The following is a 21,313-nucleotide window of genomic DNA, read 5'->3' on the forward strand; positions in this document are numbered from 1 at the left end:
TAAAAAATTATCACCAGATTAATTTAGACAAATACAGGGAGGTGTCAGTCACCCTTCTGTGCCCACCCTGCAGACTGTGCAAATGCTGTTGCTACTGCCCCTTGTGGTGCGAATGAGTGAGGATGATAGCCTAGCTGTAGCAGTGTGTAAGCTTTTGCTGCACGCTGAAGGAATCCATCTGGCGTGTTACTGATTCCCTGGCTGGCTGCTTGTGCCGTTTTGTTGGCGTGCCCAGTGCCTGGGTCCTTTATTCCTTTAACAGGGAGAAGGTCACAGCTGATTTGTTGTGCCACCACCCATATTCTCTGCTCTCTGTTTTTGTCTTCCATTTCTCTGACCGTTCCTGTGCTGGTTTTACCTCTGTATTCAGGCACTACCACAGTTACATGCATTTGTGTGATTGTCTTGGTTAGTAAAGTTCAGTTTTGGTCCCTGAGATGGCTCGTACTTGATAGTTCATATTGTAATCTTAAACAAAATCCTCCAGGAAGCTGTCCAAGGAAATCTCCTTCTGTCTGTCTCTCTAACTGCCTCCTTCATTCACATTTTGTAAAGCCCATACTAAGGTCAAAATCAAATACCTATTTAAGAATAAATAAGGGCCCAGAATTGTGATAGTAGCCCTTATCTTCACTCATACAGGCATCCCTGGTATCTGTCTCCTCTCAGCCTGTTTTAGTCTGGTTGCAATGGCAGGTGGCGAGGAACATGTTTTCTGATTTTAGGAAGTTGTTCTCTGTGGCTGCTTTAACCTTGGTGCACATAAATTCACAGATGTAGGGACACAATTGTGGCTTATGTGTAAATGTACGTTCAGTAAATTAGCAGTAAGCAGTGCTTAGAGCTTGGCCAAGTTCTCCACATAATTCAGAACAAGTAAAGATTTAAAAAAGAGAGAGACTCTTCCCCCACGCTTTTTCCAAATGGACTGTCTGTATCCATCGGATGTTCCTGTCATCTTCCACTTGCTTTCCCTAGTTTAGGTCATAGACTCTGCTGATTTCAGTCTTTCAACTTCATAGCTGTTGGAAATAGCCTAGGCGCTATTCCTGTTGCTTTACACCTCTGAAATTTCTTCTGGAGTTCTACCACTGTTTTGATAGTGATGAAGGAACCCTGTCAAGAGGAAGAAGCTTTCTAAGTCCTTTTTGGGGCTATACCAAATATATGAGTCCCCTCGGGAAATTCAAGAATAAACAGCTGGTTCTAAGGTACTCTTTTGGAGGAGAGCACTGAGAACACTGCAGTGGATTCTGACAGCTCTTTGAAAGGACAATTCCAGTTTGTTTTTTCTAAAAGATTGTTTTTGCAAAGTAAACCAGCAGGAACAGAACCTAAAAGAAATTCCTCTAAAGAAAAGCAAACTGGAAGCATCTGCTTTGCTGGGGCTCCTCCAGTGACTTTAAATATTCCCAAGGTATTCACTCCCTCACACTTGAAAACTTTCTAAGGATTCTGCCTTCAGGCAAAACCTCAGCGCCATTGATAGATCTTTGCAATTTGTGCCTTTACAGAATGAAATATGAATTACCATTATTTATTGTATTATGGTGCTCAAATCATATATTATTTTGACAAGTGTAAACATATGTTTAGGTATTTGGCAGGAAATTGATACTATTGCTAGCAATTTCCAGCTCTTGCTACCATAGGTAAAAAAATCTTCATGGGTAAAAGGAAAAGGTGGTGTATTTTCTTTAAAATGTAGTTTAGGAAATGCATCTTTTCAGTTTCTTCCTTCAATTTGCTTGAGCGGATTTGTCATTAAGTATTACTGATTGCAGGAGCAGTTTATTCACAGATATAATTTTTTATTTGGACTATTCTCTGTGGTAAAAATTAAAATCTTTAGAGCTGTTTTACCTTTAGACTTTCTACTAAAGTTGTTGGTGCTAATCTGGAAAAACTTCACTGATTTTAAACCTTGGTAAATATTTATAGTCATCATGTAAAGTGACAGTGCTGGAGAACTCAAAAGTTGCTATTCAGTATGGAGAAAGCATGAATAAAGATTACTAGTAATAGCAAAAAACGAGCTCTGGAATTCACGTGGGAAACGTGGAGGTGTGAGGAATTAACCTCACAATTCCTGTTCCTATTTCTTAACTATAAAGATAATTTCTTTCCACAAAAATTTCATGAGATAAGGAACAGACCACTCTAAAAGGCTTCACAAGCTTGTTATGAGCTGAGTTTAAGAAAATATATTTCTTAATATAAAAATATTTTTTAAATGACAAAAATAAATATTTCCGTTGCTCTGATGAAAAGTGCTAGTTCAGATTAATTAATGAATCTGTTCCATGCTCTTTTGATGCAAGATTTATACTTTGTAGATGGCTTGGAACACAAGCAGAGCCACAAGTAAAGGAGGTTGAGAGAAGATAAGAGCAGCCAGATTCAAGCGGGCAGTCCATCTAAGGGAAGAAAGAATGGGTAGGTGTTCCTGGTTTAGATGCAAGAGATTCCTTTATTTCAATTATAACCAGGGAAGAATGAAGAAAAGCTAAAGCTTTCTGTAGCAGCCAGTCATTCATGTTATAGTGTKTAGTATTCGTGTAGTGTGTTTAGTATAGTAGGGATAGCAAAACCCTTCATCCCATTGGCTGGAGATTTTGCACATGTTTAGGGGAGCTGGGAATCCAGCATCCACTGAGGTTTCCAGGAGAGTTTCACATAATTTGAAAATCCCACCATGATGCCTCCCTACAATTTTTTTGTCTTGACAACTGGCCTCCCCATGAGTGCAATGAAGAATTTGGACAAAAGAGCTTTCTCACCCTACTGTAATCCCATGGGCAAAGAACACTGTGGGGGAGCAGGAAACTATGGCTTGTCCCAGATGTGACCAGCTGAGCAAGTCAGGATTGTGCTTATACAGTAAGCACAATCAAGCCTTACACAGTATTGCCCCTCCGTTTGCGCTGTGAGGGCTCCACGGGGCTTTGCAGACGCACCTGGGGTGGGGCTACTTGTTTAGTGCTGTGACTGCAAGCTTTGTGCACACTTTAACTTAAGCTGATCCCTGTATCTTCAGATCACATTTGTTTCTCATTTCTTCCTCTTTAAAAGAATCATTAATTAAAGGAGTTATATTCATCTTGCTATATGGAAACTATTAGCATATACCTCTAGACCAGTTTCGGTGTATGCTAGTCACATTTTCACGGATTGCAGGAGATTTTGGCTTGTAAATAACAGGATTTGTTTTAGAAGCTGTTCGATACAACCAGCCTGTTCTGCCAGCATCTTTATTGGCAGCTCCCTCTTAGCATTAATTTTTTAAATGAATCCATGCTTCTTGCAGAGTAATTAATTAGTCTTTAGAAACAGAACAAAGACTGACAGTGTCTAAGAGAAAGGAGTGGCCAGCAGATTTGATTAATTAGAAATTACTCAGGTACTGGTAATTGTTGTTTCCAAACTACTAAAGACCTTGTCATCTGAGGATGTTTTTGGAAAATACATATGACTTCATTATAAAGTCAAATTAGATTTTACTGATTAGTGAATAAGTGCTAAAATTACAGATGAGTTCACTCCTCAAATTCAGATCCTGGAAATTTACTTGGTAATTCAGCTTATTATAGACAGTACAATTTTTGGCTCGGCTTGTTGTGGAGATGGGATCTCACTGTGAAATTCCCACAAAAGATTTGGTGTTTGCATGTCAGACTTGGATCAGGGTCATCCCTAGTTAAAATGAGCAAAGGGTGGGCAGAATAGCAGGGCATACAGTTTGTTGATTGTCTTGTCATAGGCTAAGTTATGTCCATCTCTACATCTTCCTTGTTTTTCATGTTATTAGTTTAAGCAGCGTACAGTGAATAACTCTAAAACATTTTTTAGCTAGATGTCAACGCTGTACTGAGAAATGGCTTGGATTGAAAGCAGACACTGTGTGAGCACAGGCTGATGATACTTCACATTCAATCTTTATTAGGAAATGTAGCTGAACCGTTTAGAATAAAATCTTTGAGAAACTAGTATTTCTTGCTAGTTCTTTAAACTGGATTGACCACATTATATGAGATTTAGAAAGACAGAACACAAATGCTGTTTTCTGATTATTATTTATTCTTATGCCAGATCCATTGCCCAGTATTTGTGATCATCATCGATATTTTCTTTCCCAATATTTGTGATCATCTTCTAAATTTTGCTCTGATGTTGGTTATGATTGTGTTTATTTACTCTTATGGGATTCCAAGTTTTTGAGACAGAGATGCTGATGTCTTTTCAGCTCCATTCTTGGTTTTACAGTGGGTTCATGGGATAGCTCATCTTGCAGAGAGCTCAGAAACGCCAGGCTCGCTCTCTTCTCCCAGCATACGCTACATGCAATTAGGCACCAGTTCAGAAACGGCTTTGTAAACATTCTGAATCCGTGCCACATTCCTCTGCTCTCAGGAGCTGCCAAATGCCTAAATGCTGTATTCAAGCCAGATGTCTAAATATATAAAATAAATGACTGAACAAAGTGCCTCCTTAGCAGAGCATATGCTTATAGGAGAGTCAGACCTGGAGCGGTCTGAGATGGGTTCTAGAGCGTGACGTTCTGCCAGCCCATGGTTCCTGGTCGCTGGGAGGGAGATCAGGGTGCAATCTCTTTGGGGCTAGCTAAGCCAGGGAGGAACACCCTCACTCTCATTTTTTGCTCTCTTGGTATAGGATACCAAGTATTGAGAATCTCTGTTAGCAGTATCGTAAGGCAAACTCCTTTGCTTCTCAGTGGAGCAAGTCTGTTTCTGAGACACTGAGGTATTTGTTCAGCAGGATCAAACAGCTTGAACACATCTGGGTTTTACCTGAGCAGCATTCACTAAACTGTTATGATTGTACTGTCTTGATCTTGTTCTGGAGTTTACATAATACAAGATGCACAGAAAAAAGAGCTTCTGTGTAAAAGAATTTAGCTACTTCACTGACTGCTGAACCTGCTGAAGTGGTTTTCTCTTTAGCTGAAAGCAGAAAGAGAAATCGGAAATGAATACAATACTCATGATTAACATTGTAGGCATTAACTCAACTGTGATGCTAGAATAAAAACACACTTGAGCAGATACAGTCACCTACATTATATATGTATTATCACTTATAATGGTAGTATATGCTGAAATTGTTCGTAGAGCTTTTTCACTGGAAAATCTTAGTCTTTGGCACTCCTCAAAAGAAATAAATCTGATTCCCTCCTGAGCTGTGTTTAAAGCAAAGCATAAGATGCATTTATTTTCCTGGTTTTCTTAAAGCCTGAGATTTTGGTGACCTTATACTGTACATTGGCTTAGTTTCCCTGTTATCTAAAGCTAGTTCTGGATTCTGCAGTAGTGCCTGTATGTGGTGAGAGGGACTGCACACAACCTAAGAGAAATGTCTGCAAGCTGTTAAAACTTGAACCCACATGCCATTGTATTGGGTGCCTTATAAATTATTTTAATAATATTGAAGATGGCTAAATTGATCCAGGAAGATCGTGTTGAGAGGCTATTGGTAATGTGATAATTTTGTGGTAAGGTAATTAGTGGTAATAATTCATTGTAAGGCAAGGTAATAATTCTCTCCTCTCAGAACTGTCTAAAAAATTCTCTATAGTCAAATAGACCTTGAGTTATTATTCTCCTTCTTAAGATGGATAAATAGAAATAAAAAGATTTTCATGTATTTACTGACGGACGGCAGTGGTGTAGGGAGCTTTAACTAGCAGGGTGTCTTTCCTTCCTCATAGGTATGGCAATGTGGAGGAAGTGTTGAGGTTCTGCCTTGCTCCAGGATTGCCCACATTGAAAGAGCCCATAAGCCATACACAGAAGATCTAACTGCTCATGTCCGGAGAAATGCACTAAGGGTGGCTGAAGTCTGGATGGATGAATTTAAGAGCCATGTCTACATGGCGTGGAACATACCCCAAGAGGTGAGTCGCGAAGACTGGTGTTTGCAGGCTTCTGCTTTGATCCTTTGGGCTTTGGCTGCTATTCTGAATTTTGATTTTCTGCGATGATTTTGTTATTCACATGTGCATATGTATGTAAGTATGTTTATATGTACCTATATATATATGTGTGTGTGTGTATATTTATATTTAGTTATGTGTTATTCTAGAAATAATTCCTTTATCTTCAGGTTCCTTAAAAAATGAATTTCTTTGTCAAAATGAATTTTCTTATCAAATTTATTTTTCACCATCCTCACTGATTACTCTGCAAGGAGATTTTAARCTAGTAGTTGCAGGAATGTGAAAAAAGAAACATCATATCCATGCTACATATTTTATTTTGAATTTAAGTCTCTTATTTACGGTCAGACATAATTAAAATTAAAATTTATAAAGGAAGTTTTACGAAGGGGCAAGGGGTGTTTGTATCTGTTGATACAAATGTGATTGTATTGTTCTTGAATAATTTCACATCAGAATAAGAGTGACTGGCATATGCCATAACATATTGCAGGAATCTAGGTGCAACTCCCTTTTGACCTGTTTGTCCAGTTATCTTTTCCATAGATGAGCCACATCCTGGTTCGTTATACTGGAAAGATACTGTAGGATGAGAAACCTGAGAGTTCAGTTTGGCATCTGATTCTAGTTGCTCTTCATTTCTGTAGTCAGTGGTATTTAATCTGTGAACTGTTTTAATAGCTATAGGGCTCTGAGGAATGTGACTATCATCTTGTACCTCTTTCTGGAAAGTATTCGGAGATCCACCTAGAATAAGAGACTGGAAACCATGGCAGTAGATGAGTTTGGTTTTGATTTACAGTGTGCAATTCTCATCATTGTAGCAAAAGCAATTATTCTAGATTGAACAAATGGGCAATTTATTTTTCTTTAATAAAATTTCTCTGTCAAATCTCTGTCTGTTTTTGCTGCAATTTGTGGTTCTAAAAGGTAAAAAGCTGTTTTTCCTCTCTATCATTTACTAAGGAAAAAGATTAGAAACCAAAATCAGCTCAGTATGTGAATGTTGAAATCAGTCCAGCTGCTTTCAATAATTTCCTCCATCCCCTATGGTTAAAACTAGATAATTATGGCAGAATGGGGAAGTTGTCATCCTATTTTCAAGTTTAAAAAAAAAGTGTATTAGCCACATAAAATACCATGAAAGTGCCAAGTAAAACTTCCTGTGTAGTCTGGTAGGGGAAAGGGACCTTTTTGGAAGTTAGAGCTCCATGTTCATAGTGTCAAAACTATTCATTAATTGTCCCTGTTTTGAGTTGTCTCACAGCAATGTAGACAAGAAAAAAAGATGTTTCTAGAAGATAGGGTTACTTGTTTTATATCAAAACAATTTAAAATCAATTTTACTTTTGATTCAAGTAATAGATTTGAGTTTCAGTGTACGTTTTTATTTTTAGTTATTTTCCTGAAAATTGTTAGATATTCATTGATTGATCATTCTTGAGTGTGTTGATTTACAAATGTAGCATTAATGCAGAGCTTAGAAGTTCTTTTTGCTAACCGTGTAAGTATTATGTACATATTTGCATAATGTTAGTCCAGATTTGGTGGTGATGCCTAATCTTGTGCAAAGTTAAGATTTGAATGCAATTTGGAAATCAAATTCTTAAAAAATATGAAGATAAATTTTTATTGTTTATTACTGGTTAAGTAAAACTGCCTTGAATATGCTGATACATCAGAAAAAAGTAAGCTTGTTATAATAAATTTTAAAACTGATTTATCAAACAAAGGAAATATAAATGAGGTTTGCAAATTGAAGCGATTTCTTCAGGTCACCATGTCCAATCAAGATATTTGCATGGTAGATCTTGTACTGCCAAAACTGATTTATGTTTGCAGGTTTAAACAAAAAAAAAGAATTTTTACTTTTTTCAATCTGTAGTCTTTTTTTTCCACTGCAAATGCACTAGTCATTGGACTGACTTGCATGAATAAATCGTAATGCAGATTATATTCTCTTTTCATCTCCCCAAAAGCTACTGCTGTTGAACACTACTGCAGACTTTAAAAGCTGGAGATGATGACAAGGGCTAAATCAGCTTTTAATAGGGGTAGCCTATGCAATGAAATGTCTTTGTTTTAGGGAAAAATCTGTTACTATGTGTATGTACAGAACCTAGCATGAAGTACCTTCATTTTTATTTTTCGCCATTGTAGAAAACAAAATAAACACACATATGCCCGGGTACTTGTATAAAACACACTGGGAGATGGCTTAGTTTTCACACAACTGCATCAGGCCTATAAAGCCTGAGTCTAGCTGTTACCTGGTAATTGCTGCAGGATGTTCAGAGGAGATGCGGGACTTTGGTGATCAGCAAAAAGTGTCCCTGTCAGATGGGAACCATGACTTACAGATAAGCCCACTTAAGTGTTGTACAACCAGCTTCCATTTTTTGCCACGGGGGAAATAAGGAAGGAGGTAGGTGAGCACTGGGGCTCTGTTTTGTTTTGACAGTTTGACATGTGCTCATGTTTCCCAAGTCAGTTACAGAATTTAAAGCTGTTTTGAGCATCTTCGTTTTATCTGTGTGAGGCCTGGTGCCAAGAAGCAGGGGAAGAGCTCCAAAGATCTGGGACTGTCTCTTCCTTTCCCATGCTGGACTTTGCTAGCACTGAACTGAGTCTAGAGCAGCAGGAATGAAGCACATGTTCAAGGAAAGCTTCTGGCCTTTAAAGGGGAAAAGGAAAATACAGTGCAAAATTATGCTCCCAAGAACTGTAATCAAATCAGTCAATATAAAGAAAACCTACATCATCAGTGCAGGAGTCTTCTTTCATACATTGAAAGGTTAGGAGCAGTGCAGCCTCCTGTTGGTATAGAAGTATCAGTAGGAAGAAGGAGCATTCAGTGTAAAGAAGCAACTTAAAAAATGACTTAAAGCTTGTGGGACACTTGTAGTTTAGTAGATGGGGCAAAGAGATGATGAATGAGTAAGGCTGGGGATGGATTAGATCAAATTTAGATATCTGACTGGGTGACAATATTTTTGTTTCATCTTTGCTCACCTCAAGATCAGATTGAAGGTGAAATACAAACCAGAGACAATGTTCAAATGAAACCTAGCTTCAGCTTAAGGAAAGAGATGTGGAAACAGCATCGTGAGAGGCATGCAGAGAGGACAGACAGACAGAATGACCACCTATTGTTATACAAGGGGATAACGGCAGCAGTAAATCTCTAGCTGGAAGCTGATGAAATAGTGCAAAACAGGGGTCTGGAACACTGATAATGGGCTGCGTAGATAATAGAAGTGTATCTAGTTGTAACAGTCAGGACTTGAAATACATTATTCCAAAACATTAACCACACAGCCTACTTTTCCATGGAAGACTTCCCAGACCTGTGAAAACAGTCAAATGCTTCCAAAGGTTTTATGCTTTGAGAGCTAATAATAAGAAGGAATTTGACTCATTTGACAGTAAGCTATGACTGCCATCTTGGGATGTCTGTGTGTGGCTCTGAAGTACTGAAGGCTTTTAATGGGGATTTCAGATACCCTGGTGATTCCTGCATCGTAACGGCTTAGATAAATAGATTCAGAAAAGTGCTTAAAACCCAAAGGAAAGATTTTCAAGTGCCAGAAGCAGGAGCTATGGTCTCCTTATTGTCCTGCCCTATGTATTTTTTTCTCCCATCATATTCTCAGTTTTGGAGAACGCACTCAGTTGTTCCTGACAATAATGCCAGTGTGTTATGTGTGAGCTTTTATCCTTTATTTGACACTGAGGCCACAGAGGCGCTTTCTTACCTCATACAGTAAACTGAGGAAACAACAAGTGTTGATGCATGCTGAGTTGTATGAGAAAGGATTAAGGATGTACCAGACCAGTTGGGTGTCTGCTCCTAGGAAGCCTTTTTAGTGCTGTAAGCTGCATGTCTGTAGCCATGTGCTGGCATCCTCCTTTTCTCTCATGCAAGTGGCAGATACACAAGTGCAATCCGAGTGGTGCATGGGGCAGGATTGGTCTGTAGGATCAGCTGGTTGTCCTGCAGCATCCTACAGCATGTTGCTCTGTCTAGTCACTTGCTAGAAAAGTCAGGAAAAATGATAGCTTAAAGAACAGTTTCCCATAAGTTTCATTATTATTATTAATGATCAGCTTGAGTTCTGTCTGTTTATGCCAGACCTAAGTTAACTACTTTTTAGTATGCTTTGCTAAAGTGCAAGTCAATTTTACTTTAGTATTAGTCAGAAAATGCCTCTGTAGTAAAATGTACTTGTTTCAGATTAATGTCAATTAAATGCTTTGGGATGCCACAAACAGTCTTCGCTTCAGCAGCTCTGGAAACTAGACACCTATAAAGATATCATTTTCAGAGAGCCAAGAGAATTCAGTGCTTCCAGTGTTGTTTTAAAACCATGTATCTGGTGGCTGACAAAACCTTTGGGGCATTTATGACCCAGTAAAATCTGTACTGTAAGTAGGTATATTGTAATATTTCCCTATGAAAGTGTATTTATCCTGTGTTTTGTTCTGAGGTATAAGTGTTAGAGTACAACGCAGAGCAAAATGTCTCATTTACTCCCTGTTAAATAGCAGCCATGGATTTGCACTTAGATGCCCCTCTAAAAATTTCTGCTGCAGAATTTTAACGTGATAAATTACTGATGTCTATATACAGGAACTTATGAAACTCACGTTTTATGATCTACAAAGAAGTATGTCACATGAAATTAGGTTAGCTAGAACTGTAAAAGAGAATAAGATTAGGGGAGGGAGGATTCTGCAAACGCTGTTAACAAAAATATCAACTTCTCTTTTATACTACCATAGAAATTTAACAAGTGATATTTCAGAAAGGTGAGTAGAGCTACTTTTCTTTGCAGTGAAGCAGCAAACCCAGACTTCAGAAACGGCCAGAAAGTGTAATAGACTAATGATTAGACCACAGTGGGATGCCAGCAATAAGGTTGTTTCCAGGGCAACTTGCTACCTACTGCCAATTACTTTTGCATTTGGAAAGTGCCAGGAAATTAGAGAACAACAGTTAAATTCATTGGAAGCTAGATCTAAACCCTACTGAAGTCAATAGCTGTGTTTCCATTGACCAAAGCAGACTTTGAATGAGACCCCCACAATGGTGACCTGCATAACACATTGGTATTAATCATGTTTAAATAGAACACTTATGGAATGTATATTGGTAACAGAATCACTTCACAGCCAAAGGCTGGTAATTATTGATGGTTATCTATTTGCAATGAGTAGAACAGTAGAGAGACTCTGGGTGATTGGTTTATACAGAAATAGCTGTATCACTGATATATTTTGCTTTTTCTGCCCTTTGTTTCATGTGCAGGACTCTGGAATTGATATTGGTGATATTTCTGAGAGGAAGGCCTTGAGGAAAAAGCTCCAGTGCAAGACCTTTAGGTGGTATCTTGTCAGCGTATATCCAGAAATGAGAATGTATTCCGATACTATTGCCTATGGGGTGGTAAGGATCTTGTTTACATTTGTTATTTAAAAAAAGGTGGGGGGAAGTGTGTAACAGTGGCAATAACTCATGCAGGCAGTGCCTGGCTCCAAGTAAAAGAATCAGATATACTTGAAGTCACTTGTTCAATTGTTTGACTGGTTAGTTGAGAGAAACTGCTGCACTACAGTAGTTCCTGCTGCAGGATTCTGTACATCATCTTCTTTCCTGTTTTTGTTTTTCACCCCATGGCTTGCATTCCACTCAGAGATTTTGAAGGCATGATTTTTTAGATGTTTTGGAGCCTGTTAGGCTCAACTGCAAACTCCTTAATATAGCTGAAAAACCTTAATTTTGAGCCTCAAATGTTTGTATCTTGGGATAATTGTTATCAGTACTTGTGTGACAGTAGTACCCCTGTCTGTGCTGAAGTTAGACTTGAGTGCACTATGCTAATTAAAGCAGAGACAATCCTTGCCCCTAGAAAACTGGCAATATAAGCAGAGAAGACAGGTATCCATGACATAGAAGATGAGCATAGTAACTTAAGACTGGCATATAAGAAGCTAGTAGAGCTGGGACATCCTTTTCAGAGTCTATGTCCAGTGTTACATTTGCAAGAATTCAGTCCTGTGAATTAAATTTGCTCTTTTGCATGCAAGTCTCAATTAGGAATTAAATAATAAAAGTAGATCATACAATTGAAAGATTTGGCTTGAGACATTCCCCCTCAAAAAGAAGCCTGAGCAAATTGTGCAGTTTGTTAGTAAGGCTCTGAGGAGACCCTTGAGGGTCCCATAGAGCAGCTGCTCTGTTTTAGCAACTGAGGTGATTATACGCCCCACAAGGCTCCATGACCCCTTTGATGATCAATTGAAATTATAGTACTGGCTTTTCATGCAAGCCAAAAAGAAAAGAAAAACGCTTCCAACAAAGGTTCAGGTCGTTTTTAAATGAGCAAGATGATGAGTGAATTCCAAAATGGCTCAGAACAGTGTCAAAATGAGAGGTGTGTGCAAGGAGCCTGTTCCACAGACGTACAGAATTGTTCCCCGTGATGCCATGATCTAGTCAGGTCCTAAGTTTCCTAAGGAGGAAGGAAGGGTAGCAGCTAATTGGTGCATGCTTTTGCTTGTAGGTACAAATGGCTAAAGAATCTGTGATTGCATGTGTAGATGATACTAGATCAAAAAAAGAAAGACCAGTGGGAAAGCTAAGATATTTGCTGAATAGTCTCTGGATTAACTTGGCGTTGCATAGGTCAAAATAGCAATCACACAACAGGCACCCTAGGATTTTAATCTGTTGAGATTTTTTTCACCAGCCTTTGAAGGTTCCTTGCTGACAATATAGAAAACAAAAAAAATCAGAGAGCCCATTACAGAAATAGTGACATCACTGGTCAGCAGAATGTGCATATTTTAAGTATTGTGTAACAGTGCACATAATATAGCCTTTCCTCTGCAGCACGTTTAATAGCTTGCTTCATCATGTAAGTAAGATGTGAGGAGTAGGCCTTATTTCATTGTTTGTACTATCACAAAAGAAATAGAGGACAGCTATGGCAAAGTATCTATATAGGTAAGGGGACACTGTTTGATGAAACACTGTATGGAAAAAAAATATAGAGAGTGCTCTAATCTTTATAGTGAATGGAGTGCTTGGATCTCTAGTCTTCCTTCATGTCTTTTCTGTTTGTCTGCATGTCTTATCATGGAGAAAGGTGGGATCTTGCAAAGCAAGTCAGCTGCTTCCTGATTGTCTAAGTGCTTCCGTTCATCAACTGCCTGTATTTTTTGTATAAAATGGAGATTTTGTTACTATAGCATTATCATTAATTTAAAAAATGCTGAATAACTACAAAAGCCACCTAAATGGGCATTGTTTGATCATCTGGGAACAAAAAGCTAGAAATGAAGTTTTCTTCTTGTGTTACTCAAAAGGTATTGCAATTAGGTATTGAAAGATATTGAAATTAGGTATTGCAGTGGTATCCTAGCATAACATTAGGCTGCATCTGTAGTAGGGAATTATGTCAAGTATGATAGAACAGAATTAGGCACAGAAGGCCATATACTTATAGAGAAGTCATACAGCTACTCATTTAAAAACATTGGTTTTTTGATGCATGTTTATTTACATTATTCTAAACTATTTCATTTGAAATATCCATTGGATATCAATTTCAGAGCTTACAGAATTAGTGTATTTGGGGTATTTTCAAAAAGCCAACAGTACGTTGTTTGTGGCCATAGAGGAAAATTATTTATGCTTCCCTAAGCATGTAGATTCGCCTCCTTGTTGTTTCTGAGGTTAGGATTAGGCTTGAGGAAATTAAAGCTTCCAGAGTCCTCCTTCTTGCTGGATTTTGTAGGGCTGACAGAGTTAGAAAGATGACTATCATCAGTCAGGGTCAGTGCCTGAATTTTTACGTCAGTATTGTTCTCTAGAGTATATGTAATAGAGGTTAGGTTTGGTGTTAGATGTATGACTCTGGAATCTAATAGTTCAAGGATCTAGTTTATCTCTAGATTCTTTGAGGGCCACAGAAATAAGAAGCAAACTGTTTTTAATAGCTAAATATATAAATTTATGTATATATATATAAATGTATATATAACATACCAAATTTATACTAAATAAATAAATAATATATAAATTTAGTATAAATTTGTGTCCTGCTTACCTTTAATGTTAGAATTAGAGTTGGGGAATCTAGAACTTCCAGATCACATTGTCAGGAAGAAAGTACGCTAGAAGGTAGCGTTGGGATTAGTGGTGAAGTGATAGTTTGAGAACCAAAAGTTTGAGGATTTAGTTTCTCTCTCTCTTTGCAGGCCCACCACGTTTGAAATAGACAGTCATCTCCAGAGCCTGGTAGCTCATAAGGATCCTTGTACTGGCTCCCAGGGTAGGGGTCAAGTTTAGCAGTCGGGACTTTCCAGAGCCCTGTCCCTGCAAGATTTGAGCCTCAGCCCAAAGAGTTAGGAAAAATGCTAATGTTACTATCAGGCAAAACCTTATATTCACATACAATTTATATACTTGTGCCCTAGGTAAAATAAACATTAGGTTTAGGGTATCTTACAGAAATCTAAAGTTTTCAGAGCTCAGTTTATTGCTAGATTCCGTCGAGATTGCTGACTTTAAAGAGAATAAATGTCAATTACAAATAATACCTACCTGTATTATATTTCTGTCATACAGTTGGTCCTTTGGTATTTCTCAGGTTAGGGTCAGGACATAAGCATCCAAAATGTGAACACCTTTATTTGCTTCCTGAGTATTAGGTTTGTGAGAAYTGAGAAAATAGTTGTATCATTATTCATTTCTAGTTTGTGCTGTGACATATGGTTAAGGTTAGCATTAGTGTCAGGGTGGAGGTTTGGGGAACAAATTTCTTTCTCAATTCTACAGTACCTTTAGAGTTAGGAGAAAGCAATGTCAGTAGGGCCAGAAGAGTGTCACCTAACATCTGATTAAGACTGGAGCTATGGTTGTGGTTATGTTTATGGCCAAGGAATGTAAAGCTTTGAGAGATGAAACTTTACTTAATTCTTCAGACTTACAGCTAAGAATAAGGCTTGTATTCATATTGATTGCATATTTTCTCCTTAATGTTGAGATTTGTCTGGTCTACTGTTAGAGTAGTTAGGTTTGGAGTTAAGGTTTGGAAATCTTGTAAAAATGAATTTTGTTGATTTTATTCCCTGTCTGGCTTCAGTCCCTGGCTTGTGCACAGTTCTTACATGCTGGTGCCCTTCTGGCCTTCCTTTTCAAGCATACCGACTGCTTTTTCTGAAGGAGAATCCTGCACACAGCTGACAGGACTGTTCAGTCACTCACAGATGGTTGCAAACTGCACCACCTCTTAACCCCCTCCCTTCAGACAACTCTCTCATTTTCTCTGAACTGATCTTATACCATTAAACACCTTTATCCATTCTCATGGGTATGCAACCCACAGCTGTGGCATCACACCCTAAAAAGACCATTTAGTCATCTGTGCTCATTATTTTAGGACTTCTCTAAGAAAATTCTGTCTCAGCACTGTATRGGAAACACATAGGGCTTAGTGAAGAAAAAGGCCAAGTTCTTTGCAGTCTGTTCACAGCTAGATTGCTGTAGATGCGTTGGCCCTGAATAATGTGAAGAAGAGCTAGGTGCATGCCAATTGGCAAAAAGTCTCCAAGTGTCAGCAGAGATGATATTTCTGAATTATTTCTAGAAATTATTATAATCTCCTCAGTGATTCTGAAAAGTAGTTTAGTTACAGGGCTTTCTCTTGTGTTTGGAAGTCCATCCATTCTCCTTAGTGGCATTGGTGAAAATTTTGGTTGTTTAAGTCTTTTGTAAATAACATGTACCTTAGAAGCATGAGGCTTAATATTCTAATGACTGCCATCTCTGAAGGCTTTTTGAAGTCTAACCTCCTTGAAACCTTGTGCAACATTTTTGAAATCAGTAGTTACATTAACTACATGGAAGAATTTAGCCCAGGCGCTTTCTGTGCTTTCTCTTCAAATACTTCCTCTCCAACAAGTATTTTTAATTTTGTGTATTTCCTTGCTCAAGTACACATGATTTTATTGCAAAGAAATGTAAGCAATCACACCATTTTTTTTTTAGCCTAAGAAATGTTTGGTCTCTTCTTCTTTCTGTTTGTTTTAGCTGCAGAATTCCCTGAAAAGTGATTTGTGCCTTGATCAGGGGCCAGACACAGAGAATATTCCAATCATGTATATCTGCCACGGAATGACACCACAGGTTAGTTTGTGTGATGATCTCATATATCGCTGCTGCTCTTAGTAGACTGGGTAGGAGGAACCGTTTCGTACCTGTCATTGTTTTGCTGCTACAGTACCTCCTTATGCTGTTTAGTAGCTGTTTTATAGAAAGCTAGAACATTATTTCTGCCATAAGCTGAGAATCATTGGTATATTAAGTGCTTTGACAAAGAAGTTTGTTTATTAATTTCAAAAGAATTTAAGAAATAAGAGGATGAGCACTGACCCAGATTTGCTGGTAAAAGCTTTCATTTCTGATCTTTAACTGTGCATCTCATAAATGAAACAATGCATTTTAAATGATTTTAGGTACATATATATACACATACACAGTTTATTTATACATAATCTGAAGCAACAATTTTTCTGTTTACTTGATTTATGTACTCAGTTCACAAATCTGAAATATACAGCCACCTTCTTCACAYGGTACAGCTGTGCCAAAATCCAAACCCTATTCTTGTCCAGTCCTTTCTTTTAAAGCTCCATTTTTCTTTCTCTAGTGTTGTCCTGTTACTTCAGTATGCACAAAAGACTCCAAGCCTTTTCATTTCTTTACATAACAGCTACATTTATTACTTTGGCAAACRAGGGGGTGAAGATATAGTATTTCCTCCGGTGGATTACTATATGGGCACAGTTGAAAGTACAAATCTTGACAATAAAAGTAGTATCTTACATGGTCCAGAACATGCTTGTCAAAGACAGATGTGCAAATTATCTGATGCTGAAAAGCAGCAAAAGCAAAAATGCCATAAAGAAAACATACATGTGGGAGTGATTGGAGACACTGAAAAATCCCTCTAATCTGAATGGTTTTTTTTCTCTGATTACGTTTTACATTTGCTTTCTCAAAAGGGCCCTGTTCCTCTTCACTTAAATACATTCCAGAATGTGGTTTTACCCATGGTGTTGTCAGTTACATGATTTGGCTATACAGCAAATGGGAATCAAGCTAATACCTCAGAAATAAACACAGAGCAAAAAGGTAATGTTGCCCTCTGTAGCTGGATATCTTACTGAGCTGGAAATATGAATTTGATGAAATGTTGGGTATGATTCTTAAATGCCTTCCAAGTTACACATTCTGTGACTGTGTTCTGTGCTGGCTTCCTTCACAGAGGGCCTTTAATATTGATCAGTAGTGGCATCATGCTTGAGTAAATTGTGAATAATGAGGACAAAATGTCTGAAAGTCCCATCCATCACACCCGCTCGCTGCATGGACTGTGGCTTATTTGTCACATCATTATGTGGTAACCACTGTTTGCCTCCAAGAGGTTTGTAAGCTGCAAAACCACCTTCTTCCTGTGTATTCACCTGTGAGCCAGAGCCGTTGTTCTTCATCTCCTGGGAGGGAGCCGTAATTCTCCTCTGGCGTATTATCTGTGATAACAACACACTACAGGCATGCTTGTAAATTCAAATTAAAAATTTTAATTATAGTTAAAAGGCAAACAACAACAAAAGAGAGTCACTTCAATTAGCACAGTTCAGTATTCACCATATGAAGAACTATTTTTGCATGTCAGCTGAAGTTCTGTATAAAAGAGATAGTGGCAAATAAGGGAAAAGGGGCAAGGGAAACTTTTGTTGACAGGATTCTGCTCCTTTTAGACTTACAATGTTAATTGCATCTCCTTCCCATTAACATGGATTTAATTATTTTGTAAGCGATGATGTAGTTAAAAAACAAAAAATGCCCATATGTGAGCAAGATCCCAATAATGAAGGAAAACTTTCTTTAAAAGAGGGGTAGAGTCTTTCTCTGTGTTAGGGATTATGTTAGAAACAGGGAAAGCGCTAATAAAACTGATTCAGCATACTTCTAGAGATTTCCATTGTGTGTATATAATCTCTTGGTTAAGCAGAGCTGCAGCCATTTCTGTTTTCTCTAGTATATTGGAAATATTTGAATAAATACTCCTTCTAATCTTAGTGAATTTACTAGTGACCACAGGAGATATTGGTAAGATGCAAATTTTATTCTCAAAGTAGTAGTGATTAAAAGCTATATAATGGGGACTGTTTGGCTCACCTGGCAGTTCTTAGCAAACAGATTAGTCAAAAAGATTGGTCCCATGATTCAGGGCTGCTTGTATGACTGAGGGTTTCGATGGTGCTGTTAGCTCTGGCACAAAACTTTACTGTTGCAGCTTACACCACTTGCAGTTTTAGAGTTAGCACATGTACTGCTAGCATGGAGTGCCTTAATATGTCTGGCTGCCAGGAACAATTCCTTCATTTGCAGCTTAAGCTGCTGTTCTTAGTTATTGCTATAGCCTCTTTTCTAAGCTGGGTTTACTAAACTTACTTTTCTTTTTGCTAACCTCTTTCAAATTGTTTTGAATTCTCATTAAGCTTTCTTCTTGGGAAATGGCTTAGATGAGCTGTTGACATCAAGTAATAGTTCCAGAATTGTAAATATGGTTACTGTTTTCTTTTAGCATGTTGCGCACAGGAAAGGGATAATTTAAGTCAACAGAAAGGGAACTGTGTACCTGACATTAAAAATGCATAGTCCATTGTTTGCAGACAATGTCAAGAACACCATGCATAGCTTCATAAGTAAAGGTAAAAAAAAATGGCAAGGAACTATCCTCAAATATTGCAATGAAATGATTGCAAATCATTTTCCCTGCACAGCTTCAGTTTCATTTTAAAGAGGCATCAGAATTAGTAATGGTTAGACTCTTGTTTCAAAGGTTCCCCAGCCTTTCAATAAACTACTCCATATGTCTACTGTAACAAACATTAGCAAATTCATAGTTCATTCCTGCAAGTATCTCAGAGCACTTTACCACCTTTAATGTAGCAACCTCAAATAATATCGTTGTGTTTATTTTGTAGTACTGTTCTACAAATAGAGAGATTGAGGGAAACCTTACATGTGGTTGAACAGTAGGATGGAATGGAAAATCAGAAAACAATCTGTCCATATTCTCAGTCCTCTGATACTACCAATGAGAAACAATTTTCCACAGCAGGGTATTTGGTTTGGCCTAAAAAGACAGAGGGCATTCGAAAAACTGGAATTCAGGATTAGGTATCTGTCGTATCCTCCTTCTGTCTTCAGTGGGTGTCTCCCAGGGTAGCTGTGTTTTGTCCTTGTCCCCAGAAGCCTGGACTTTTCAGGAGTCGTGGTACCATCCACTGAGTAAAGCAACATGCATGTTCAACCAGTGGAAAAAAAAACAAAATGAGTGGCCATCCTGCAGTGTCGTCTCATGAATTTAAAGGAACAATCATTAATAATTTGTTAGCTTTAGTAAGAGTGTTTTCATTATGAAATATTGTCAAGATCCTTTTAGATTTTGTTGAAAAATTCCTGTCTTTGTAAGGCAGTAGCATCTGAGCAACAGAATTTTCCAAGCTGCTCATCCTCCCCAGATGCTGCTGCTGGGATGTACTGCTTCCTTATCATCGCATCCTTCCGTTTCTGTCTGTCCAAAGTTAGCATTGTCTAACTAACATTGTCTCTTGTCAGTACAGCAACATACAGTATTTTGGCATAAATCCCCAGACTTGTCAGCAAGCACATCACCATCATACCTGAGCGTCTGCTTCTGTCATTGCTATTACTTCTGTTGCCACCATGGGTATTGGGCAGCTATTAGATTTGCAGGAAAGCTGGACAAAACAACTCTTCCTGGTTCCTTTGGTGCACTGATGGTCAAAGGTTTGAAAGGGGCTTACTTTAGTGTATGCCTTAGCCTGTCACATCTGCTGCTGTGCACTGCTGCTGCTTCTTAGAACAGCTGGACAATTGACTTCTACAACTGTTAAAATAGCTAACATAGTTGGTAAATGCAGCATAGTAAAATAGTTAATAATAGTTAAAATGGTTTCCTACTGTACTGTTCAGTGGTGGTAGAAGTTACGTTGCTTTATTTGCATGAGAACAGTTCAGAGGCAAAGCACAGCAGCCCTTAGTCCTTCTTGGCCAAGGAAAGCACACTGGAGACAGCTGGGGGAGCACCCCCTGCCCTGAGGAAGCAGAAAATTGGGAGATGAGGTGGACTGGCAATAACGGAGAAAGCAAGAGGAGAGAAAGGGAACAGAAAGGAAGAGGAGACAGAAGAAAAATCAGGGCAAAACAGTTCATAACATAAGGTTCCCGTGAGGTCATAGGTTTTTGGCTTTTTTGAGTGGTTCGTGCATAAAAGGGTAAAGATACTGGTTTAGTTCTATTACCATTGAAATCAACTCCTAAAGCCAATTGTTGAAGCCAAGCTACAGTTCACTCATACAGGTTTCAGCCTTAAAAAGAGGTCCAGCAGTGCCCCAGTTTTGCATGGAAGATGATGTTTGGTTGTAGTTGCAGTAAGCACTTGTCCCAGACCTGACCGAGTTCTCCTCCTGGTGCTGGGACCCTCCCAAGGCTGAACGCTGGGTGTTGTCTAAGATGCTGTTTGACCAGGCCTGTGATCTTGAAGGCAGACTGACGACAGTGTGTCACTTGCATTAAGTCTACTCCTGAGTGATAATTTGGAAGATTCTTTCCTGGGAATGGAACACTGCATTATTAGAAGCTTTATAACTAGTGTGTAATAAGCAAGTACCATCAGTTAATGAAGTGTTATTTTAAATACAGATTTACCTTGAAAAGTGCTTGTGATTGAGGGAAAAAATGAGCAGTTCTGTGCGTTCCCTTGTCCAATAGCTTCTGGCTCATGCATACTTCAATTTATAAGCAGTTAAACCAGRAAGCTTATCCAGGGATGTGAAGGTCAATATAAACAGTTAGATTCTGAGGAATTTTAAGTTGAGGACCAGTGTCAGAAGACTGCATTGGGAGATTACTAGAGAAGTGCAGGTGAGAAGCAACATAGCTTCATATCCTTTCATATTATTGCAAGAGTTTGCAGAACTGACACTCAGAAGCAAATGACTGCATCCCTATCTGGTGCGAATTATCCTATTTCCACTGAAGGTGACGAAGGGAAGCTGTGTCAGCAAGTAGAGCTATGCCAGTTTACACTGTGTGAGGCTCTCACMTAAAAGCTGAATGTTGTAGTCTGAGCACAGTCTGAAATACTGCAAACAGAGGTTACAAGAATTCTCATGAACTTCAAAAAACTCTTTGTATTAATCATGAATGTGCCTTTTTTAAATGTTATTCAAGTATATTCATAAAAACTATTTTTT

The 21,313-nt window shown here is 38.3% G+C and overlaps 1 protein-coding gene across 9 annotated transcripts in view; it reads left to right on the forward strand.

Moving 5' to 3' along the window:
• GALNT18 (polypeptide N-acetylgalactosaminyltransferase 18) overlaps positions 1-21,313 on the forward strand; it is a 346,024-nt gene that overhangs the window by 279,257 nt on the left and 45,454 nt on the right. For all 9 annotated transcript variants that reach the window (XM_026082494.1, XM_026082495.1, XM_026082493.1 and 6 more), the window contains 3 exons: positions 5,726-5,911; positions 11,262-11,399; positions 16,050-16,145. In XM_026082494.1, coding sequence (XP_025938279.1) covers positions 5,726-5,911; positions 11,262-11,399; positions 16,050-16,145 — 420 coding nt within the window. The remainder of the gene's footprint in view (positions 1-5,725; positions 5,912-11,261; positions 11,400-16,049; positions 16,146-21,313) is intronic.

The sequence above is a fragment of the Apteryx rowi genome, unplaced genomic scaffold (assembly GCF_003343035.1).
Source record: "Apteryx rowi isolate R43461 unplaced genomic scaffold, aptRow1 scaffold_58, whole genome shotgun sequence".
Taxonomy (NCBI): Eukaryota; Metazoa; Chordata; class Aves; order Apterygiformes; family Apterygidae; genus Apteryx; species Apteryx rowi.